Source organism: Sparus aurata, chromosome 11 (assembly GCF_900880675.1).
Source record: "Sparus aurata chromosome 11, fSpaAur1.1, whole genome shotgun sequence".
Lineage (NCBI taxonomy): Eukaryota > Metazoa > Chordata > Actinopteri > Spariformes > Sparidae > Sparus > Sparus aurata.
In genome coordinates this window covers 13,133,007-13,158,853 of record NC_044197.1, presented here as the reverse complement: position 1 = coordinate 13,158,853, position 25,847 = coordinate 13,133,007, and the positions used below count along the sequence as shown (strand labels likewise).

Here is a 25,847-nt window from a genome sequence, read left to right as displayed (position 1 = left end):
AACAATAAAATCTGCTTCATAATTTTTTCAGAGAATAAAAAAAAAAGATTGTTATTGTAGTTCTGATAAATTTACATTATTATTTCATATGTTGCTGTGTGTGGGAGCCACTAGTTCAACCACCAGGATCTAAGACCACTCACTAGAAAATGTTTCGAAAACAGTTTTCAATTCCTGTAACTCATGAAATTACACAACCAGGAGAGGGAGGAAGGGGACTTGAATGTACTTAATTCAACTTAAACAATGACGGAAGAGAGGCAGTAATGAACCATCACTATTAGAGCTGAGGCTTCAGCTCAACCAAAACTTAACAGACACACCATTTTGCTCTGGATAAGCAGCAGGCTGTCAGGTAGCTTGTGACAACAGCAGGTACATCCCTTTGAATGTACAGCTCTATTTAAACCTGAATATACATTTGTGATGGTTGTTTTTTAATAATTCATTTTGTACATGTTGAATTCTATACTGTGTCTACAATATAAAGGAAAATCAGACATTATCCTCCATATACCAGCAAAAGAGATCATTAGTCAGCACTTATTTCTGCAGGACACGCCACACTCATTGTTCTCTGTGGAATGTAACTGATCTTGTTTGTGGTACTTTGATTAGAACCTACTGTAGCAGTGTTGTGTCTTGCCTGCCAAGTCCATTTATCAACATTGCAGGGAGTTTGTGAGAAACAAACTCTACTTGTTAAAACTATATTGGACAGTTGTTAGTTAGCATTTTCTTCATCTACAGCCATTTGAAAATAATTGTATACTTCAAGGTGTCCACAACTAGTTCAGTATAAGACTCTAGTTTCCTGAGAAAGTATTGACATGTGACCTTTGAACTTGTTGATAAGTACTCTGACAAAGGTTAGGTCTCATCCCAAGTCTTTTATTTCATATTTGTTCTTGAGTTGCATCGTCAACATAGCCAGTGAAATTAAAAATCTTTGACATAGTCCAACCAACTGCACACAATGCCAGTAAAAGTAGTCTGATAACATTTGGAGAGAGAGAGACTGTACCACACTTTTATCACCATGCTAGTCTACACTTCCCGTTCAAAAACATTTTTTGGCACTGCCACAAAGAAAACTTTCCAGTTTGTTGTAAAAAGGGCATGTTCATGTAATGCCAGAGGATTATTCCCTTTTCTCACTTTCTCATTTCTGGTAAAGTAGCCTATAGTCAATTATCACTTCTTTATTTCACATTTGTTCTTGAGTTGCATCATCATCATTATGCATGAAATCAATTGTTAAAGAGAAATTGTGACCAACAGATGAACAGAAATAATATAGGTTTTTGCAAACAGTTACACAATCAGTGAGAGAGTAAAAGAAAATAACTTTTAGTCTGCAGAAAATGAAATGCAGCGTTTAAACAACAAACACAGTACAATACAAATCATTAACTGGGAAAAAAAAGTGGAGGTCTGATCTGAAAAATATAAATCATATACAAATATTTTATACTGTCAAATGTTTCCCTTCACACCACATATGTGTTCAATCTGTATTCAAAACATTCTGTGGAAAGAATACAAGATGGCAATGTGAGCCTGTGATGTGTAAGGGACGAGGTTTCCATTATGAGGAATTAATGGACGATGTGGAGGTCTGAACCAGTGGATTTTGCGGAGGCTCCTGATAATGGTCACTTCAAAGAGCATTAACCTGTTTATCATGGTCACTTGACCAAGAAAAACATTAACACACTTAACACTTAAGTCAGTTTGTTATTTGGTGCATTTGGTATTTTCGTGTGTTTTGTGATGAAACTATAACGTTTTTCACAAGCAGCAAGTCTGATTCCCTGGCAACATCTTTGAGTTTGACTTTGTCATGCTTCCCAAATCAATAAAAATGTACATGAACAAAAGACTGGCCAGCTGCAGCCTAAAGCAGTGAGTTAAGTAGTGAATTAGATGTGGGAGGATCGCTTGATACAGTAAGCTCAGAGGGACAGTGTAGCAAGGCTGAAGTGAGAAGTAAATGCACATAGTTTAATCAGCTTTTTCAAATCAAACAGAGTTTGCTCACCTTTTTATGAGTTATCCATTACTTATTATGGACAGTTCAGCCAGCGGACACGTAGGTTACCCACTATATGATTTATGAGTGTAAGCGCCTTGTTGCAGCGTGTGTGTTTATAGCACTACCATGTGGTGTCAGAGGATAATACACTGAAGGACTACACTTTGTGTTGTATACAAGAGTTCTGATTTTTTTTTTATTGATTTATTTCAAGCATTGAGTTGTCTGCAGCCAGCTGATGCCAGTACCACTCATTTTAGATACAGATTACAGCGTATTGATTCAGACCAATAATCAGACTGTTTCACTGAAAGTTTCACTATATCGACAGTTAATTGACACCCTCCAGCCAATCAGAATGGAAAATTCACCCACACCATGGTATAATAGTGAGTGACAGGCAGTATATAGCTTGACTTCAACAAATAAAAGTAGCTTTATCAATCAGATCATTCAAAACAATAAAAAGGAGATCGTGATGTAGTTCTGTCTTTGATTTTCTCTCTATATTTTATATGTTCCTCTGTGTGGCAGCTTCCTTGGTGTTCCTCTGTGTTTCAGCAACCTGGATTGGGGACCACTCACTTAAAAAGTCTCAAAATCCCACTTACAATTCCTGCAACAACTTTAATCAGAGGATCAAATATATTTTTGGACTCAGCTTCGGCTCTGGCCTCTCTATCAAATCTGGCCTGCACCCTGTCTCTCTCCTCTCTCAGTGCTCTCTCTTGCTCTTCCTGCATTCTCTTCATCATGATGGTTCTCTCTCTTTCTCTCTCCTCTCTCTCTCGTTCTCTCTCTCTTTCTCTCTCTTCCCTCTCCTTCCGTCTTTCCTCATTCATCTCCAGCTTCATCATTTTTATCTCCTCCTCTCTCTCTTTCCTCTCCTTCTCTCTCTCAGCCTGGAGTTGCTCATTCATTTTCTTCATCTGTTCTTCATATTTTTTCTGAAGTTTTCGCTCCACTTCCTCTTTTTCTTTTCGTATTTTCTCTTCTTTCTCTTTTAGGATGCGTTGTTTCTCCTCTTCGAGTTTCCTCTCGGCCTCTTGGAACATCTCGTTGGTGTAGTGGCTTCCTCCGTTCTTCTGGGTTATATGTCTGATCTTCTGGAGCAGCTCGGTAACCTGAGAGGGATCATTTGTCTTATTGTTGAAGACATGGTACTGGCCGTTACATCTGGCCACAAGCTGTTGAAGATCTTCGCTCTCATTCAAGAATTCCTGGATGGTGCTGTCTTCAAGTAGATCACCACCAGTAAAGAGAACCATGCTGTATTTGTCTGCTGCTTGGCCAAAGATTTCTTGAATCTTTTGCACCGTCTGCATTTCCTCAGCAGTGTATCTCCCCAGCCTGATGATCACCAGGAACACATGGGGTCCAGGAGAAGCATAAGAGATGCACTGGCCCAGATCTTTAGTTGTCTTATCCATACCAAACCTGGTGTCAAACAGGCCTGGGGTGTCAATGACAGCAACCTGTTGGCCACCCACTGTGGCTTTGCCCTTAGAACAGTCTACAGTCATAGACTTGGCACAGAACTTTGATTCAAAGCATTGTCGTCCTAGAATGGTGTTTCCAGTGGTACTCTTCCCAGTTCCTGTCTTCCCCACCATCACTATCCTCAACTCTGCATTATTTGTTCTGCTTGATCCTGTGGAGAAGAATGAGGGACACTGAATAAGATCATCAGGTTGTGCATACATTATATATCATTCAGCTTAAACAATGATGGGGGAGAAGAAAAAATATTCAAGAGAAATTAATTCAGTCATGTGCATCTCTGACATTCGTTCAGTAATCCAATGTGGATTCAGTAAACTGTTTAGTTAGCCACTTTTAAGAAAGGTCAGCAGTTTTTTCCAACAGCCCTCATTGTCAGTTGAAAATTAAATTGAAAGGTGGAAACTAGGGCTGTCAAAGTTAACGCATTAATAACTCGTTAACGCAACATCCTCTTAACGCTGTTAATTTTTTTAACGCGCGATTAACGCTCGGCATTAGAAAAAAAAAGAAACGCGCATTGTTTGATTTACGGCCGTCGGTGGCACCTGTAGTCTTGATCCAGAGGGTGGCAGAAGAATAAGAAAGGGAATCAGAAGAAGAAGAAGAAGCAGGTTGGCGTTCGGGAAAAACACGGTAGACTGGAAAGTGAAAGTAAATGGAGAAAGGACTTATGAACGGCAAATTCACTTTCAAAACACTCCCAGATGGTTCTGTCTATAGGACAAAAGTTATCTGCACATACTGCCGACATGAAATGAGTTACCATTGAAGTTCGTCGAGTCTCAAATATCATTTGCAAGCCAAACACATGGCAGATGCAGAGAGCCCACCGCCCCGCCCCCCCCCCTCGCCAAAAGCAGACCATGTTTTGATACCCATTTAGTGTGAGGGGAGATTTTTGGAGCCTTTTATTTTCCTGCATGTATTGAAGTGTTGAATAAACATTTTCATAAAGCAAGCATATTTGCCCTTTCTTATAATGTTAAAAGTATTGAGAACATGGAAACAATACATTAAGGTACATCTAGAACAGAAAGAAATGTGGCAAAAAAATTGCGATTAATTTGCGATTAATTGCGAGTTAACTATGGACAAAATGCGATTTTTTCGCGATAAAAAAAATGTATCGTTTGACAGCCCTAGTGGAAACCTGTCCAGACAAAGTAACTCTCACTACAGTGGGCAATTCAGGAAGTTACTCAGTATTGTAAGGGTCAAACATACAGTAAGAGGCATGACAGTTTATAAGATAGAAAATACATGTTATCATTACAGCAGTGCATTATAGTTACAGAAAATGAGATTTAGCCATGATCACTCTAAAATGATAACGTGGATGCAGCATCATGACTTACCTAAGTTTGTGGCCATGTTTGAGTTAGAGAGTAGCGAGTAGATGCAGCAGCTGAAGTGAAGATGCAGAGTTCAGATTGTCTGCTTCTGCTGCTGCTTTTATAATGGCCAAATGCACCAAACCTCACCCACAAATAGCTGCATGACTCGCTTTAGTTTCAATGAAAGTGAAACTAAAGGTCTTGTTCTTGTTACAGTGGCAGAGGTTTTTTTTTTAATAGATTAGAGAAACCACATACTGATCCAATGGCCAACCTGTTCAGTACAGTCTACGTAGTGATGAAAGTGAAACGCATTTGACAACTCCTACCATAGAGCTTTACTTCAAACAATAAAATCCGCTTCATCATTTTTTCAGAGAATAAAAAAAAAGATTGTTATTGCAGTTCTGATAAATTTACAATCATTATTTCATATGTTCCTGTGTGTGGGAGCCACTGGTTTAACCACCTGGATCTAAGACCTATCACTAGAAAATGTTTCAAAAACAGCTTTCAATTCCTGTAACTCATGACATTACACAACCAGGAGAGGCAGGAAGGGGACTTGAATGTACTTAATTCAACTTAAACAATGATGGGAGAGAGGCAGCGGTGAACCATCACTTTTAGAGCTGAGGCTTCAGCTCAGCCACAACTTAACAGACACACCATTTAGCTCTGGATAAGCAGCAGGCTGTCAGGTAGCTTGTGACAACTGCAGGTACATCCCCTTGAATGTACAGCTCTATTTAAACCTACCTGAATATACCTGAAAATCAGACATTATACTCCATATACCATCAAAAGAGATCATTAGTCAGCGCTTATTTCAAACGACAGTACACGCTGCACTCATTGTTCTCGGTGTGGAATGTAACTGATCTGGTTTGTGGTACTTTGATTAGAACCTACTGTAACAGTGTTGTGTCTTGCATGCCAAGTCCGTTTATCAACATTCCAGGGAATTTGTGAGAAATAAACTGTACTTGTTAAAACTCTATTGGACAGTTGTTAGTTAGCATTTTCTTGATCTATAGCCATTTGAAAATAATTGTTTACTTCAAGGTGTCCACAACTAGTTCAGTATAAGACTACAATGTGACCTTTGAACTTGTTAATAAGTACTCTGACAAGGTTTAGTCTTATACCAAGTCTTTTATTTCATATTTGTTCTTGAGTTGCATCATCAACAAAGCCAGTGAAATTACAAATCTTTGACATAGCCCAATCAACTGCACACAATGGCAGTAAAAGTAGTCTGATAACATTTGGGGGGAGAGAGACTGTATCATACTTTTATCACCATGCTAGTCTACACTTCCCCTTCAAAAACATTTTTAGGCACTTCCACAAAGAAAACTTTCCAGTTTGTTGTAAAAAGGGCATGTTAATGTTAGGCCAGAGGATCATTCCCTTTTCTCACTTTCTCATCTGTGGTAAAGTAGCCCATAGTCAATTATCACATGTTTATTTTGCATTTGTTCTTGAGTTGCATCATCGTCATAACACATGAAATCAATTGTCTTGATGAGAAATTGTGACTAACAGATAAACAGAAATAATGTAGGTATTTGCAAACAGTTACACAATAAGTGAGTGAGTAAAATAGAATAACTGTTAGTCTGCGGAAAACAAAATGCAGCGTTTGAATGAGGAACACAATATAATACAATTCATTAAGTGGGAAACAAACCTGGAGTTCTGATCTGAAAATTATAAATCTTGTATAAAGATTTTACACTGTCAAATGTTTCCCTTCACACCACATTTCTCGATGTAGAGGTCTGAACCAAGGGATTTTGCGGAGGCTCTTGATTATGGTAAAGGGCATCAAAGGGCGTCATCCTGCTTAAATCATGGACACTTGACAAAGGAAAAACATGTTAAACAATTTGTGTGTATTTTCATGTGTTTTGTGATAAGATATAGAGGTTTTTCACAAGCAGTAGTCTGTTTCCCTGGCAGCAGCTGAGAGTTTGTGTGTTTATAGCACCGCCCTGTGGTACACTGATGGACTACACTTCGTGTTGTATACAAGACATTCAGATTTTGTAAAACTTTATTTATTTCAAGCATTGAGTTGTCTGCAGCCAGCTTATGCAAATACCAGTCATTTTATACACAGGCTATAGTGCAAAGATTTAAAACAGTAATCAGGCAGTTTCACTTGAAGTCTCACAATATCCAAAGTTAATTGACACCCTCCAGCCAATCAGAACTGAGTATTCACCCACATCATGTATAATAGTGACTAACATGCTGTATATAGCTTGACTTCAACAAATAAAAGTAGTTTTATCACCCGGATAATTCAAAACGAAAAAAAAGTAGATCATAATGTAGTTCTGTTTTTGATTTTGTCTATACAGTATCTCACAAAAGTGAGTGCACTGAAAAAGATAAGCAGGTTGTGCATAAATTGTACTTTATTTAACCTAAACAATGATGGGAGAGAGGCCGTGGCCAACCATCACTATTAGAGCTGAGACTTCAGCTCAGCCAAAACTTAACAGACACACCATTTTGCTGTCAGTATTATTTCTTTATATTACCAACACAGTTACTGTGGTTAAAATAATAGTGCTTCACATTTTGTCAAAGTATATCAGGATGTTTGAAAATTAGAATTAGTCTGCAGAAACAAAATGCAGTGGTTAAATGAGAATCAGAAGAAAAAAATGTGCGATTCTTTATATGGAAAACAAGCCTTGAGTTATGATGTGATATTTAAAGTTTAAATGATAGATAAACATGTTATACTGTCAAATGTTGCCCTACACATCACATTTCTCTTCCTTCATGATCCTATGAATCTGATGATGGCAACGTTAGACTATGATGTGAATGACTAACATGCAGTGTAGAGCTCAACTTCAGCAAAGAAAATTAACTTCATCACTTATTCAGATAATTTAAAAAAAAATGTGATTGTAGTTCTGTGATATTGTTTTTTGTTATTTCATATCATATGTTCCTGTGTGTGGGAGCCACTGGTTCAACCATCTAGATCTAAGACCTCTCACTAATAAAGGCTCCAGAAACAGCTTCACATTCCTTTTATCTCATAAAATTACACAAGGAAGAGCACCAAATGGATTGGACCGCTCAGCTTCACCTCTGGCAATTACTTCATGCCTGGCCTGCACCCTGTTTCTCTCCTCTTGCAGTGCTCTCTCATGATCTTCCTGCATTCTCTGCATCATGTTGGCTGTCTCCCTTTCTCTCTCCTCTCTCTCTTTCTCTCGCTCTCTTTCTCTCTCCTCCCTCTCTCTTCGTCTTTCCTCATTCATCTCCAGCTTCATCGTCTTCATCTCCTCCTCTCTCTCCTTCCTTTCTTTCTCTCTCTCAGCCTGGAGCTGCTCATTTATTTTCTTCATCTGTTCTTCATATTTTTTCTGAAGTTTTCGCTCCACTTCCTCTTTTTCTTTTCGAATTTTCTCTTCTTTCTCTTTTAGGATTCGTTGTTTCTCCTCTTCGAGTTTCCTCTCGGCCTCTTGGAACATCTCGTTGGTGTAGTGGCTTCCTCCGTTCTTCTGGGTTATATTTCTGATCTTCTGGAGCAGCTCAGTGACCTGAGAGGGATCATTTGTCTTATTGTTGAAGACATGGTACTGGCCGTTACATCTGGCCACAAGCTGTTGAAGATCTTCGCTTTCATTCAAGAATTCATCGATAGGGCTGTCTTCAAGTAGATCACCACCAGTAAAGAGAACCATGCTGTATTTGTCTGCTGCTTGGCCAAAGATCTCTTGAATCTTTTGCACGGTCTGCATTTCCTCAGCAGTGTATCTCCCCAGCCTGATGATCACCAGGAACACGTGGGGTCCAGGAGAAGCATAAGATATGCACTGGCCCAGATCTTTAGCTGTCTTATCCATACCAAACCTGGTGTCAAACAGGCCTGGGGTGTCAATGACAGCAACCTGTTGGCCACCCACTGTGGCTTTGCCCTTAGAACAGTCTACAGTCATAGACTTGGCACAGAACTTTGATTCAAAGCATTGTCGTCCTAGAATGTTGTTTCCAGTGGCACTCTTCCCAGTTCCTGTCTTCCCCACCATCACTATCCTCAGCTCTGCATTATTTGTTCTGCTTGATCCTGTGGAGAAGAATGAAGGACACTGAATAAGATCATCAAGTTGCGCATACATTGTACATCATCCAACTTAAACGACGATGGGGAAGGAGACAAAACATTCAAAAGTAATTAATTCAGTCATATGCATCTCTGACTTTATTTCCATGATCCAGTGTGGCTTCAGGAAACTTTTTAGTTAGCCACTTAAGGCAAAGGTCAGCAGTTGTTTTCAACAGCCCTCTCCCCCACTACAATGTACAATTCAGGAAGTTACTCAGTATTGTAAGGGTCAAACATTTTATTTATCTACATTGAGCAACTCTCTTTGGTCCATTTGAGGTTTATACTTTATACTTTTATTTTTGGATAGGGACAATGCACATTGATGAACATCGAAAATGTCTCTGTAAATATGACAGATTATAGCAGAGCTATTGCATCTGTAGACCCTAAAAAATATAAAAAATACAATTAGAAGAGACAGCAAATAAATAGATAAAATGCAAATAGAAGAGACAACACACACACACAAAACACAATACATTACACAATCAGGAGGATACCAGACCCAGAAGGATATAACAAGGCAATGAAAATTAATGTACAGTAGTCTTAAGTCCATTTAATGGTCGCACATTTGGTGTGATTTGAGCCACTGTTTAAGTTGTCCTTTAAAAGAGGAGTATGTGGGCCATTCCCTTATTGTGGAGGGAAGACTATTCCAAATGTGACCAACTCGTTAAGCAATAGTCTATATGTGAGAAGATCATACAGTGTAAAAACATCAAAGCTGCACTGCTGGTTAATGAGTTTTAGATCTGTCTGAAATTTGCCAGATTGTATTGGACAGAGTTAGATTACTTTTTTGATGTGTTTCCTGAATGAGAGTGTCGAGTCCAGGGTCACTCCCAAGTATCTGAGCTCGCTCAGCAAAGTGAGCTCCTCCCCTCCCAGAAAGACACAAGAAAGCTCAATATTTGGCGGCCTTTTGGCAAAAATCATACAGACACTTTTTTTAACATTTAAAGAAAAACATGAATTAGTGAGCCAGTCCTGAACATGAGCCATTGCTGTTGTGAGTATTTGACCAGCCTTTGTCGTGTTTATTGCGGGGGTGAAAATAACTGCGTCATCCGCGTACAACTGTGCATTGACACCCTTACAGACATCAAAGAAATCGTTAATGTAAAAAGAAAACAAAATTATGGAAGATTAACCTGTCTTAAATATGAATAAATAAATAAAAAATGCATAAATAAATAAATGAATAAATAAATGCATAAATGAATGTATAAATAAATACAGGAATAAATAAATAAATGCATAAATAAATTTATAAATAAATAAATAAAAGTATGAATAAAAGAATAAATAAATAAATGCATGAATAAATACATAAATAAATAAAAGAATTAATAAAAGAATAAATAAATAAATGCTTTATATTTATTTCTACATTTCTCTTCACCTGCATTTATTCATTTATGTATTTTTGTGTCCATATGTTAATGAGGTAGGAGGTCCTAACCTCAGTCAACAGCATGATTGGTTACAGGAGTGTCCTCGATTAGGGTCTACTATTTCTGCCTTACTAGGTGCGCTGATTCCTATACAGAAATGTTGCTGGCTACCAGCAAGCCCGCTCAGCTAACTGTTAGCTGCAGTTGTTGACATTTGTTATTCATGTAGCTCTGGTTTAGTAATGAAATTGACTGGCATTCATTTTAACTGGCAAGGGTCCCAGGTGTGCTGGTGGTGTGGTTTGAGAATCCCGTCTGGAGAGGGGTCCTCGGCCATGTCCGCTAACCAGGAAAAACATTCTGCTCATCGATTCAGTTCATGTATATGTGGGCTGCGACCTGCAAACCACTGTTAGACGAGCGCTACCGTCCCAAAATGCATGTTGTTGGTTTCATATCTTTGTTGTAAATGTCTGTACTAGGGGTGTCAACGTCTACACGTGTAAACGGATACACGGATAACAAATCATAACCGTTTAGAAAAATCAATAACCGTTTACACGTCTTTTTTTCTTCCTCCTCCTCCTCCTCCCAATTCTCATCAATATATATAGTATTCAGGGTTTCCCCTACATGTAATTGACTGTGGCGCACCGCCACGGCAAAAAATAAAAGCCGCCACACCTTAAAAATTCAGGCATAAATAAATCCAGTGGAAATATTTTACCGTCGTCTTCCACCGCAGTCTTTGACGTTAACTAGCATGTTGGATATTTAGCTTGATAATTGGCTAGAGGATTAAAATGGTCACTTAGAGCAGAGTCCTGCACGGGTCACCGCATCCGACCCGTTATCCGACAGTAGCACAGATTACATTCCGTACCAGAGCCGACCCGCTATAAATTGATACCGACGCCCGAAGGAAAATTGGACAGACGCAATTTTTAAAAGTGAAAGTAAGATAATGTTACCTGAAAGCTTCAGATATAACATTAACTAACTATACACTTAAATGTTCCCACTAGTGCAGTTATCCGCATACATAATAGATGAATGGGGCGCAATGTTATGTTGACATAAAAAAAAAATAAAAATCCGCAGCCACAGCCAGTGTCGCGTCACGTCACTTCAAGTTGACTGGGGGACACGATGGCGGCGGTCAACAAGCGGAGCACTGTGTGTTTTTTGAACAAACTGCCAGTGGAAATCAAGTTGAGTGTAGGCTATGTCAGGCAAAGTTGGCTTACAACAACAGCACGGGATCCATGCTAAACCACCTGTGATGGAAACACCCGAACAATTTGGAGGGAGAGATTGCTGCTGGCATCGGTGCTACCACAACTGCGATAGAAAGAGATCATAAATCTCCGACGTGTAACCGGGTACACGTTGGTTAGAAGTCCCGTTTACACGTGTAGAACAAATTGTAAACGTTGACACCCCTAGTCTGTACTCTTAAAAAACTCATGAGTGGAACAGTCTGAGGCATTTGTTCACGCCGAGCCGCCCTGAGAGCGGCATGGAGACCGCTGTTAGCTGTTAGCTGTTAGCTGTTGGCTGTTGGCTGTTTGCTGTTAGCTGTGGCGTTGAGAGCGCAGCATCCAGGTTAACTTGTGACACCTGTTACCATCGAGAGTGAGATACATGTCTGGGCTTTCCTATGAACCACGGTCGACGGTCGCTACAGGTGTTTAAATCACAGGTTGATCTGGACGTCTCACGCTTTGCCACAGCTGACTGACCTCACGCTGAGTTCGGGCTGGATGTCAACATACTCTGCAGACGAGCAGGCTGTATGACAGTGTACAGTTTTCACACTGACTTGGCTTCAGCTTAACAACGATGTATGCGGCTCGGAACGATGGCTTTAAGTAACAATTTGAACGCAGTGTGGAATGAAAGAAATACTCGATAGTAACAGGTGTCACAAGTTAACCTGGTCGCTGCGCTCTCAGCGCCACAGCTAACAGCTAACCGCTAACAAGCCAACAGCGGTCTCCACGCCGCTCTCGAGCCGCTCGCCGTGAACAATGCCTCAGACTGTTCCACCCATGAGTTGTTTACGAGTTCAAACATTCACGACAAAGATATGAAACCGACAACATGCACTTTTGGACGATTTGTGCTCTGTAGCGCTCGTCTAACAGTGGTTTGCAGGTCGCAGCCCCGGCATCTCCGTGTGGAATAGTAGTGTGCAAGCCACGTCAAAACGAATACACATATACATGACTTGGATCGATGAGCAGAACGTTTTTCCTGGTTAGCGGACATGGCCGAGGACCCCTCTCCAGACGGGATTCTCAAACCACACCACCAGCACATCTGGAACCCTCGCAAGTTAAAATGAACGCCAGTTACACTGCCACATCGGTCGAGGCCATTAAGCTAACTTAAGCTGGTTTGCAACGTTACAGGGAGCATTGGGATCGGGAATCTTTTGCTTTTGTCTGGCTCTCCGATTTGACCAATCATGCTGTTGACTGAGGTTAGGACCTCCTACCTCATTAACATATGGACACAGAAATACAGAAATAAATAAATGTAGGTGAACAGAAATGTAGAAATAAATATAAAGCATTTATTTATTTATTTATTTACTCTTTTATTTATACTTTTATTTATTTATTTATTTATTTATACATTTATTTCAGCATTTATTTATTTATTTATTCATTTATTTATGCATTTATTTATTTATTCCTGGATTTATTTATACATGTATTTATTTATTTATTTATTTATTTATGCATTTATTTATTTATTCCTGGATTTATTTATATATTTATTTATACATTTGTTTGTTTATTCATTTATTTATGTATTTATTTCAGCATTTATTTATACATTTATTTATGCATTTATTTATTTATTTGTTTATTTATTTATTTATACTTAAGTCAGGTTTAGTCCTCCATACAAAATAGGTCCAAGTAAGAAACCCTGAGGGACCCCTACTGGACAGTCCAGGTAAGGGGATTTGACACTGCCGACCACCATACACTGCTTTCTGTCTGCAAGATATGATCTGAACCAATTGAGGGCCAGTGTAGAGAAATTAAATATTGACAGCTTAGTTAACAGTACTCGGTGGTCAATGGTGTCAAAGGCCCTTTTAAGATCCAAGAAAACAGCTCCCACACAACTGTTCCTATCCAGGAGACACTTGTTTTTTTCAGCAAACTTCCTCATGGCCGACTCTGTGGAATGGTGAGCCAGGAAGCCAAACTGCATCGGATGTAATGCTGTAAAACCCTTATTGAGATGTTCTGCTGTTTAGCCACCCATTTTTCTATTATTTTGGAGATGACCGGAAGAATACTCATTGGTCTATAGTTGTTGATTTCAGATTTACTTCCAGATTTGAAGATTGGATTCACCGTGCTCACCTTCCACTTGGTCGGGACAACAGAATGCCTGATAGACAGATTTACCAGCTGCATGATGGGACAAACCAAATACTCTATGTCAAGTTTTAAAAAATAAGTGTCAAATCCATAGTCGTCCTTGGCATTAGATTTGTTAAGAGAGCAAATAATTTTCATTACCTCTCTTTCAGAGATTGCAGTTATGTTAAAGACAGGCTGTTCGCGATTGACAGGATGATAAACACAGTCAGGTGCAGCGAACAGACTTGATATTTCTTGAACAGAATTTATAAAAAAAGAATTAAATTCTGCAGCCAAGGTGCCAGGATTTTTTACAGTTTTTTTTTTTTACTCCTTTACTGCTTTGCTTAGTCAGTCGGCCAGACAGGTTATTGATTTCTTTCCACTTTTTTTGAATTTCCCTGTGCACTCTCAGTTATGTTTAAAAAGAAATTTGCTTTAGCTTTTCGTAATGCTAATGTTACTTTATTTCGTGCTGATGTGAATTTTTGACAGTCAATGATTAGACCAGTTTTCAGTGAAGTTTTGAGCAGCCGATCTGCAAGACACTCATTATTAAACCAGGAAAGAGAGCTGGATTTCCTGGTCCTAGAGCTCCCTGTCCTAGTGAAAGACAACAGAAGCTCCTTAATTTTTTGACAGAAGGAGTCAGCACTCTGGTTTATGTCATTGCAGGAAATTAGATTATCCCATTCTAATTCCCTGAGAGCTTTGGCTACATTTTGCTGTTGATTCTTAGGGATGAAGTTATGATTTGGTGATTTCTGAGGCAGATATGTGTGTGTGATGTGTTTACATCTCACATGCTGATACAAGGTATATATTTCTGCTGCCAAAATAATTCTTCAAATATCAACAACATAATCCCAGCATATGTTTGAATGAATGAGAAAGAAAATAATTGAGCATAGACATACAGTAAGAGGCATGATAATTTATAAGATAGAAAATACATTTTATCATTACAGCAGGACATTATTGTTACAGAAAATTAGATTCAGCCATGATCACTCTTAAATGATAACGTGGATGCAGCATCATGACTTACCGAAGTTTGTGGCCATGTTTGGGTTAAAGAGTACCGAGTAGATACAGCAGCTGAAGTGAAGATGCAGAGTTCAGATTGTCTGCTCCTGCTGCTGCTTTATAATGGGCCAAATGCACCAAACCTCGCCCACAAATGGCTGCATGACTCACAATGAAAGTGAAACTAAAGGTCTTGTGCTTGTTACAGTGACAGAGTCTTTTTTAGTAGATGGGGAAAACCACATACTGATCCAATGAAAGTGAAACGTATTTTACAACTCCCACCATTGAGCTTTTCTTCAATCAATAAAATTGGTTTAATCATTTTATCATAGAATGAAAAAAAATATTGTGATTGTAATTCTGTTAAGTTGTAGTTCTGATAAATTTACAATCATTATTTCATATGTTCCTGTGTGTGGGAGTCACTGGTTCAAGCACCAGGATCTAAGACCACTCACTAGAAAATGTTTCAAAAACAGCTTCCTATTCCTGTAACATGTGACATTGCACAACCAGGAGAGGGAGGAAGGGGACTTGAAGGTACTTCTTTCAACTTAAACAATGATGGGAGAGAGGCAGGGGTGAAACTTTTAGAGCTGAGGCTTCAGCTCAGCCAAAACTTAACAGACACACCATTTTACTCTGGACAAGCAGCAGGCTGCCAGGGAGCTTGTGACAACAGCAGGTACATCACCTTTAATGGACAGCTTAAATATAAATTTATCATGGCTATTTTTCAATAATCTATTTTGTATATGTTGAATTCTATACTTGCCTGTCTCTATAATATACAAATCTGACATTATCCTCCATATACCAGCAAAAGAGATAGTTTGTCAGCCTTTGTCAGTCTGCTGCTTATTAAACTCGGTAGCTGACTCTCCTGCATAACAAGGATGCTTGTCTGCCCACTTCAGTCACTGCCCCTCCCACTCTTCACCATTTACAAGAAGTGGCAGCACATATTTCAAACTGCAGGACACGCTACACTCATTGTTCTCAGTGTGGAATGTAACTGATCTGGTTTGTGGTACTTTGATAAGAACCTACTGTAACAGTGTTGTGTCTTGCCTGCCATGTCTGTGACGGGACATTCCAGTGAGTTTGTGAGAAACAAACTTTACTTGTTAAAACTATATTGGACAGTTGTTAGTTAGCATTTTTCTGATCTACAGCCACTTGAAATTGGATACTTCAAGGTGTCCACAGCTAGTTCAGTATAAGACTCTAATTTCATGGGAAAGTATTGACATATGACCTTTGAACTTGTTAATAAGTACCCTGACATGGTTTAGTCTTATACCAAGTCTTTTATTTCAGATTTGTTCTTGAGTTGCATTGTCAACAAACCCAGTGAAATTAAAAATCTTTGACATAGTCCAACCAACTGCACACAATGCCGGTAAAAGTAGTCTGATTACATTTTTAGGGAGAGAGACTGTACCACACTTTTATCACCATGCTAGTCAACACTTCCCGTTCAAAGACATCTTTTGGCACTGCCACAAAAAAAAACTTTCCAGTTTGTTGTAAAAATGGCATGGTCATGTTATGCCAGAGGATTATTCCCTTTTCTCACTTTCTCATTTCTCGTAAAGTAGCCCATAGTCAATTATCACTTCTTTATTTCACATTTGTTCTTGAGTTGCATCATCATCATAATCCATGAAATCAATGGTTAAAGAGAATTTGTGACCAACAGATGAACAGAAATAATGTAAGTATTTGCAAACAGTTACACAATCAGTGAGTGAGTAAAAGAAAATAACTTTTAGTCTGCAGAAAACCAAATGCAGCGTTTGAATGACAAACACAATATAATACAAAACTGGGAAACAAACCTGGAGTCCTGATCTGAAAAATATAAAGCATATATTAACATTTTATACTGTCAGATGTTTCCCTTCACACCACATTTGTCTTCATTCTGTATTCAAAGCGTTCTGTGAAAAGAATACAAGATGGCAATGTGAGCCTGTGATGTGTAAGGGACGAGGTTTCCATTATGAGGAATTAATGGACGATGTGGAGGTCTGAATCAATGGATTTTGCGGAGGCTCCTGATAATGGACACTTCAAAGGGCATTAAGCTGCTTATATCATGGTCACTTGACAAAGAACAAAACATTTAAGACTATTTGTGTGTATTTTCATGTGTTTTGTGATGAAAATATAAAGTTTTTCACAAGCAGTATGTTTTTTTTCCTGGCAACACCTGAGAGTTTGACTTTGTCACGCTCCTCAAATCAATAAAATTGTACATGAACAAATGACTGGCCAGCTGCAGCCTAAAGCAGTGAGTTAAGTAGTGAATTAGATGTAGGAGGATCGCTTGATACAATAAACTCAGAGGGACAGTGTAGCAAGGCTGAAGTGGGAAGTAAATGCACATAGTTTAATCAGCTTTTTCAAATCAAACAGAGTTTGCCCACCATTATATGAGTTATCTATTACTTATTATGGACAGTTCAGCCAGCGGACACTAAGGTTACCCACTATTTAATTTATGAGTGTAAGCGACTTGTTGCAGCTTGTGTGTTACAAGCACCACCATGTGTTACACTGAAGGACTACACTTTGTGTTGTTTACAAGATATTCAGATTTTAAAAATGTGATTTATTTCAAGCATTGAGGTGGCTGCAGCCAGCTAATGCAAGTACCACTCATTTTAGATACAGGCTATAGCTCATTGATTTAGAACAGTAATCAGGCAGTTTCACTTGAAGTCTCACGATATCCAAAGTTAAATGACACCCTCCAGCCAATAAGAATTGAGTATTCACCCACACGATGTATGATAGTGACTAACATACAATATATAGCTCGACTTCAACAAATTAAAGTAGCTTAATCACTTGGATAATTCAAAACGATAAAAAGTAGATCATGATTGTAGTTCTGTCTTTAATTTTGTGTAGCCTATATATATTTTATATGTTCCTCTGTGTGGCAGCTACATCTTTCAACCCCCTGGATTGGGGGCCACTCACTTACCAAAACTTAAATAGTTTTCCAACTCCCTTTATTAAAAATTTGCCAGCTCTTATCAGAGGATTGTTCGTCTCAGCTTCGTCTCTTGCCTCTCTCTCAAACCTGGACTGCACCCTGTCTCTTTCCTCTCTCAGTGCTCTCTCATGCTCTTCCTTCATTCTACTCATCATGTTGGCCGTCTCCCTTTCTCTCTCTCCTCTCTCTTTTTCTCTCTCTCTTTCTCTCTCTTCCCTCTCTCTCTTTCTTTCCTCATTCATCTCCAGCTTCATCCTCTTCATCTCCTCCTCTCTCTCTTTCCTCTCCCTCTCTCTCTCAGCCTGGCGTTGCGCATTGATTTTCTTCATCTGTTCTTCATATTTTTTCTGAAGTTTTCGCTCCACTTCCTCTTTTTCTTTTCGAATTTTCTCTTCTTTCTCTTTTAGGATGCGTTGTTTCTCCTCTTCAAGTTTCCTCTCGGCCTCTTGGAACATCTCGTTGGTGTAGTGGCTTCCTCCGTTCTTCTGGGTTATATTTCTGATCTTCTGGAGCAGCTCAGTGACCTGAGAGGAATCCTTTGCCTTATTGTTGAAGACATGGTACTGGCCGTTACATCTGGCCACAAGCTGTTGAAGATCTTTGCTTTCATTCAAGAATTCCTCGATAGTACTGTCAAGTAGGTCACCACCAGTGAAGAGAACCATGCTGTATTTGTCTGCTGCTTGGCCAAAGATTTCTTGAATCTTTTGCACCGTCTGCATTTCCTCAGCAGTGTATCTCCCCAGCCTGATGATCACCAGGAACACGTGGGGTCCAGGAGAAGCATAAGAGATGCACTGGCTTAGATCTTTAGTTGTTTTATCCTGTTCAAACCTGGTGTCAAACAGGCCTGGGGTGTCAATGACAGCAACCTGTTGTCCACCCACTGTGGCTTTGCCCTTAGAACAGTCTTCAGTCAAAGACTTGGCACAGAACTTTGATTCAAAGCATTGTCGTCCTAGAATGTTGTTTCCAGTGGCACTCTTCCCAGTTCCTGTCTTCCCCACCATCACTATCCTCAGCTCTGCATTATTTGTTCTGCTTGATCCTGTGGAGAAGAATGAGGGACACTGAATAAGATCACCAGGTTGTGCATAAATTGTACTTAATATGACTTATACAATGATGGGAGAGAAGCAATGGCCAAACCATCACTATTAGAGCTGAGACTTCAGCTCAGCCAAAACTTAACAGACACACCATTTAGCTCTGGATAAGCAGCAGGCTGCCAGGTAGCTTGTGACAGCAGGTACATCCTTGAATGTACAGCTCTATTTAAACCTAACTAAATATAAATTCGTAATGCCTACTTTTTTAATAATTTATTTTTTATATGTTTATCGTTCTTCTACATGTCTCTATAAAAAATAAATTAGACATTATTCTCGATATACCAGCAAAAGAGATCGTTCGTCATTTTCCTAGAGCTGTATGAGTTATACTGATACTTGTATTTAGCAGTAGGGAATTGTAATTTAATCTGTTGATGTACAGTCCATTTGGATAAGTTATACAGTTAAGTGTGGTTGATATTAAGAGCTGTAACACAGTGAATCATTTGAGCCTCAAATTCAAGTGTGTGAAACTTGTTTTTTAGTGAGACTTGGGGTCAAACACAAATTCATTCTCCTTAATTTTTATTTATTTTTTATTAACCTTTATTCATACATGTAAAATCTTATTGAGACCCAGGGTCTCATTTACAAGAGAAACCTGTTCCAGGTAGGCAGCAGCAAAACACAAAGTTACAGACTAACTGAACATACAGGAGACACAACACAGACACACAAACATTAAAGTAGTATAGTGCAAATATATTGATATATACCTTTGTAGATTCTCTGCTACAGTTATACTTTAACTCACCATGACGTAAGGTAAACATTATTATTAATTACTTCTCTGCCAAAGCTTGCCTTGAAAAAGAAAACACTACTAAGCTCGCCCCAATATCAGTCTTATCTGCTGTATTCATGGACAAGATAAGCAAGCTTCACTGCCTTGTCTACTAGTTACGTAACAAGATAGGTTGCGCTGACCTTTGGGAAGTCCTGGGGTGATAATTTTTATCCCACTTACAATAAATTGAAATGTGAAACAAACATATTCTGTTATGGCCCTCTTTCCCCATAATAAAGCGCTAACCAATTAGTCAGCCAGCTTTAACCTCTTTTTTCTGCTGAGAGACAACAAAAACAGTGCGATTTAGTTTACTATTTTAAGTCAGCAGTTCCCTTAAGCAGCCCTCTCTGTCAGCAAAAAAAGTGAAATTAAATGGTGGAAACTTGTCCAGACCAAGTACCCCTCACTGCAGTGTGTAATTGCACTCTCAGCAACTCCCCCAAAACTCTTTTTGATTGTTTGTTTGTTTTGTTGTTGTTCATTTGAGGTTTTTGTCAGATGTTACAGTTGTTCACAAAAGCACAGGTGTTCTAGAAACGTAGGTCAGTTTTTTAAATAAATGTATTAAGTGCTTCGGGCAGAACAGGAGTGTTGTAACAATACTTGCTTCGACATTCATTCAGTGGTTATTCATGCTTTACACCTCAAACTTTTATACAAACTACTCAGCAAAAAATATTCTTCCAAGACCTACAACATGATCCCAGTATATGCCTGTATAAATCCATCCAAAATAAGCATAGATCCAAAAGGCATGGTTATTCAATAGGTATAAAATAAAATAAGCAACAGGCATTTTAAAGTGGTTATTGCCTGTCCTATTTGTATGCTGCAGCCAGTGGATGCATAGAAATAGTGTGACATGCAGTAATGTTAATTCTTACATTTATAGCATAAACAAACAAGCCTGTTTAATTTTTTGAGGTCCGCTGATATGTTTTCTCTGCTGTTAAGAGTTTCTTTCTTACTAGAAACTGCAGTGAATAATCACTAAACAGGAATCGCTGTGCAAATGTTTGCCCAACCACATTGAGCAGCACCCCAAGTAGCAAAAAACAAACCTTTTCCTTTACAAGATAATAAGGTGCAGCTAAATTTAAAAGCACATCCTCCAAATCTTCCTCCTAAAGGACATAAATGGCATTCATTTAAAAAATGCTCCAAATCTTAAACATCTTCATAGTGACCAAGAAATCAACATCGTTAATTTCTGCTTTTGGAACAAAACATTTTAAATTCCTAAAAAAGTTGATGATCAGTGTTTTATCACTGTTAAATAATTGTTCCTTTATATCATGACTTACCTAGGTTGGTGGCCATGTTTGGCTTAAAGAGTACACAGTAGATACAGCAGCTAAAGTTAAGATGCAGAGTTCCAAGTGTCTGCTCCCCCTACTGCTGTTTTTATAATGGCCAAATGCATCAAATCGCGCCCACAAATAGCTGCACAGCTCACAAAGTGAAAGTGGAGCTGAAGTTTTCTCAAGGTAGAAAGGTTAATTTATTTAGCAATTTACAACACAGGGATGCAATAAAATGTCAGTTATAGCCCCGTCACACATAGGAACTGAGAATGGAGTGAAACAAAAATAAGACAAAAGAATACGTACGGATACTTGTATACATATATATATATATAATATTCCTCATATAACTATAGTACATTAGCTGGAGCTTTGTGCTGTTTTGTGCATCAGTGTCTGCAGTTTTGAAAAAGTGCTGCTATTTCTTGTAAATGGTGATGGAAGGGAGAACGAGGTTTGAGGTGTGAGTAACACAGGGACCTAGGTATTAAGCACGTGTGGATACAGAGGTCAGCTGAACAGACGAAGCACTAAAGCTTTATTTATGTGTCATTTCACAAATGCAATCACATTACAGATTGAAATGCAAGTTGTAGCCCCTTAAATGCTAAACTATATACCGATGCACTTAGTCACGCAGAAAGTAAGGTATGTGCAATGTCAGTGTAAAGTTCAGGCCTTCACATCAATGTCAAGGTAGTTCTATTTCATCCTTACTGACCGCCAGAGGCGGTGCTTCAGCACTGAATGTCTCCATCTGTTTAGTTCAGCTCTAGCTGAACTAAACACGTACTTACTGCTGCTTCGTCGCTGGTAGCCTTGCGACAACCTGTTGGAGCTGCAAGCTGCGAGCCCTCCAAGGGCTGCGACGAGCTGAGACGGGAGTTTTGTTGCGGTTTGCCGCGGACACCCCTTCGGATCACCATCGGTTCGTCTCTACAACTGGCTGAGTATACCAGGCGTAGTGTTACGTTTCCTTTGAGTATCTCTTTTTTTTTTATGTTGGTGAAGCCAGTGTACTCGCTCCCTCTACCGACATTTGTGCTGTCATTTGCAGGCATTAGCAGTGTTGTCCGCTTGACCTATTGTCTGCGTAATCGGTACACCGTTGGTTGTATCCGTTTTCAGTTGTAGTTTTATACGTTGGTGGAGCCAGTGTACTCGCTCCCTCTCCCGACATCCGTACTACTGTTACATCTGTGAGTAATTTGTACAACTTGTACCCGCCTTTCGTTGTAGTTTTCCCGTGTTGGTGAAGGCAGTGTGTGCGCTCCCTCTCCCATCATAGATGTATATTACTATTTTCTGTAACAGCTGCATCCTGAGCTGTGTTTGCTTTCCTTTTGGCAGTTTTACCAGCGTTTTCGCCTGGCCTACTTCAGTTTGCGTTTTGTGGCACCTGCGGTTGTGCCCATTGATTGGTTTTTGCGCAGCAAGCTGACCCTTGCTGGTGAAGGCAGTGCTCTTGCTCCCGCTCCCAGCATAGGCGGGTACTGTTGCCCTTGTAGTTAGCAGAAGTGTTAGCCACAAAGGCTAACTGCGTTTGTTGTGCGACACCTGCTGGTGAAGGCAGTGCGTTCGCTCCCTTTCCCAGCATCTGTTGTCTTTCTCAGTTTGCTTGTATTTGAACCAGTTGTCACCATGCTTGGTGACCACTCCTGCTCAGCCTGTCTGGCCGCTCTGCAGTCTGAAGATGGTCATGATATGTGTCCTCCGTGCCTTGGCCTCGATCACCTGAGGGAGGGGCTTTCAGAGGACCCGTGCATAAACTGTAGCTTCATGCCCCGGGCAGTGCGGGTTGCTAGACCGGCTGAGGCTGAACACCTGCTGGGCCATGCTCCGGAGCTGGACCAGTTGACCCCAGCCCAGCGATTGCCTCCAGCACAGCCTAGCCGACCTAAACGTCGGGCTGCAGAGGCTGCAGGCGCCTCCTCTGGGAAGAGGGTCAAGGAGTCTAAACTGGCCTCCAGGGTGGACCAGTTGACTGAGAAGCTAAATCAAATTAAGTCCCTCTTCCTAGCCATCCAGTCTGGGACTGGTGCAGTGGATGTGGGTGCTCCTGCTCCCCCTGCCGCCATTTTTGAACCAGAGGAGGATGTGCTCTCCGTGGCTGCTTCGGCCACTGAGTTCGCTGACTACGGGGCGGATGTGGTCCCCCAGGACGCTGCCTCCCAAACCTCCGGGGCGAGCTCCCGCTCCTCAGCCCGCAGTTTCGGTGCTGAGTCCGAGAATAACTCCATGGGTGCCATCATTCGTATGGCCCTGGCCCGCCTGCAGTTGGATGTTCCGCAGGCTCAGCCGGCTCCTGCCAGTGCTTTCTTCAGGCGTGGTCCAGCCCCTGCCACCTTTACTGTGCCTCCGTCAGAAGAATATCTGAGGGAGTTGCACGCATGCTGGAGAGATACTAGAGCCCTCTCTCATGCAACATCAAATGGCCGGACCCTGGCAGCCATGCAGGATGCAGCCAAGTTCGGCTTGGCCCATATGCCAGCGGTTGAGCCGGCTATAGCGGCTCTGAGAACAGATGCCAGGTGTCCGCGCCCCCAGTGTCGGGCCACGGATGACCTGCTCGCTAAGGCCTATGACGCAGCAGCACGCATGGGACGCATTGGCAAATCCGTCTCGCATCTGATGCTCGCTCTCTCAGCGTCCCTGCAGGAGGCCACGCTGGACGCTTCCTTCCACAGCGTCGGTGACGCATCTCTGCAGGCATTTGCTCTGATGTCCAGAGAACTGGGGCGCCTGATGTCCACACTTGTCCAGGCTCACCGGCAGGTGTGGCTGGCACAGTCGCCTCTCACCGAGGCGTGCCGGAGAACCCTCCGCAGCATCCCAGTGGAACCCGGCAAGATTTTTGGGTCGGCTGCTGTAGAGGCGCTGGAGCGCACAGGCCAGGCCAGGCAGACTCGGCAGCAGCTCTCTGGGCTTCACAGGAGTATGCCTCCTCCCAGCAGACCTGGGGTTCTTCAGCTCCCCCCAGGCGCCGCTCTCAGCCACAGACTCCTCCCAGTGGCTACCCTAGGTCTCAGCGACCGGTTCAACAGCTGGCTCAACGATGTCCTCAGGGCTTTCGAGCCCCCGAACGACTGCCCTCTAGACAACCTCAGAACTTCGACGCTGCCCGTCGTCCCCCCAGGGCCTCTAGAGGCCGGGGGACCAGGCGCTGAGAGTCCGGGGCCGGTCGTCGGCTGTTTTTCCCAGCAGCAGCTCAGCTACTGGGCTGCTTCCACCAAGGACCCTTGGGTGATTTCCACCTTAACCCACGGGTACAAACTTCAGTTCCGACGCCGGCCCCCTGCCTTCAGCCGGGTCAAGATGACCATCATCGGGACCCGGCAAAAGCCCATGCCCTCAACCAGGAGTTGTCCGCCCTCCTGGACAAGGGTGCCATCGAGCCAGCAGACCCCCTGTCACCCGGGGGGTTCTATTCGACTTACTTTCTTGTCGAAAAGAAAGACGGCGGACTCCGCCCTATGCTCGAGTTGAGGGGACTCAACCGGTTCCTGAAAGTCCTGAAGTTTCACATGCTCAGTACTGCAGAGGTTCTGCGTACTGCTGCCAGAGGGGAATGGTTTACCTCAGTAGACCTGAAGGACATGTACTTTCATGTCCCCATTGCACCACACCACAGAAAATTTCTGCGGTTTTCAGTTCAGGGTTCTCCCGTTTGGCCTCTCCCTTTCTCCACGGGTGTTCACCAGGTGTGTGGCGGCAGCCCTCTCACCCCTGCAGTCGCGGGGCATGAAGATCCTGCCGTATCTCGATGACTGGCTGGTCTGTGCACCATCCCGGTCTCAGGTGACCCGGGACACAGCGATTCTCCTCTCACATGTGGCCCAGCTCGGCCTCAGAGTGAATTTCCAAAAGAGCTGCTTGGTTCCCTCACAGAGTGCACTCTTTCTAGGGGTGACTCTGGATGCTGTTGCCATGAAGGCCTGTCATCACCTCGGCGTGTGGACGACATCCTCCGCCTCCTTCTCCTCTTTCAGGAGGGTCGCTGCTTGCGCTATGTCCAGTATATGCACCTCTTAGGCAAGCTGACGGCTGCTGCCACAACCCTTAGGGTTGCTGTCACTATGTCCCCTTCAGAGGTGGCTGAACAGCTTCCACTTGGATGCCAGGCGGCACCGGCACAGGAAACTCTAGGTGTCACGGCGTTGCCTCCTTGCTCTGACCCCTTGGAGGGAGAGATCATTTCTCCTTCAGGGCATGCCCATGGTCCCCATTGCATCCCGTCAGGAGACCGTCGCAACAGATGCATCCCTCTCAGGGTGGGGTGCTGTGTGGCAGAACCGGACAGCTGAAGGCCTGTGGCCTGCACAGGACTGCTCGGACCATATCAATGTGCTGGAGCTACGGGCAGTGCACATGGCACTGCAGCTTTTTCTCCCGTTCCTGAGAGGGAGGCATGTGCTAGTACGGTCGGACAACGTCTCAACCGTCTCTCACATAAACCACCAAGGGGAAACCAGGTCTGCACGGCTGTTACAGGTGTCCCAGGACCTCCTGTTGTGGGCGGCCCCCTGCCTAGCCAGCATAAGGGCGATGTATTTGCCTGGGGAACGGAACCGGGCCGCAGACTTCCTATCACGTTGCAAGCCTCCACCGGGGGAATGGCGGCTTCACCCAGAGGTGGTGCTCAATATCTGGGACGTCTTCTGCAGGGCAGAGGTGGATCTCTTTGCCACAGAAGAGTCGACCCATTGTCCCCTCTGGTTCTCCTTGACAGAGGAGGCCAGCCCTCTGGGCCAGGATGCTCTCGCCCACGATTGGCCAGAGGGTCTTCTCTATGCCTTTCCCCCGATGCCT

At 41.8% G+C, this 25,847-nt stretch overlaps 3 protein-coding genes across 3 annotated transcripts in view; 1 reads left to right on the top strand and 2 right to left on the bottom strand.

The window, feature by feature from the left end:
- The window catches only part of faah (fatty acid amide hydrolase), a 49,955-nt gene that overhangs the window by 15,410 nt on the left and 8,698 nt on the right, over window positions 1-25,847 (top strand). The window lies entirely within an intron of this gene.
- On the bottom strand, window positions 1,431-4,948 carry LOC115591705 (GTPase IMAP family member 7-like). Its single transcript, XM_030433922.1, has 2 exons — window positions 4,894-4,948; window positions 1,431-3,686 (listed from the first exon to the last, which is right to left on the bottom strand). Exons 1-2 carry the CDS (start codon window positions 4,907-4,909, stop codon window positions 2,617-2,619), a joined length of 1,086 nt encoding a protein of 361 aa, XP_030289782.1. The 5' UTR covers window positions 4,910-4,948; the 3' UTR covers window positions 1,431-2,616.
- On the bottom strand, window positions 6,920-14,958 carry LOC115591706 (GTPase IMAP family member 4-like). Its single transcript, XM_030433923.1, has 2 exons — window positions 14,845-14,958; window positions 6,920-8,971 (listed from the first exon to the last, which is right to left on the bottom strand). Exons 1-2 carry the CDS (start codon window positions 14,858-14,860, stop codon window positions 7,935-7,937), a joined length of 1,053 nt encoding a protein of 350 aa, XP_030289783.1. The 5' UTR covers window positions 14,861-14,958; the 3' UTR covers window positions 6,920-7,934.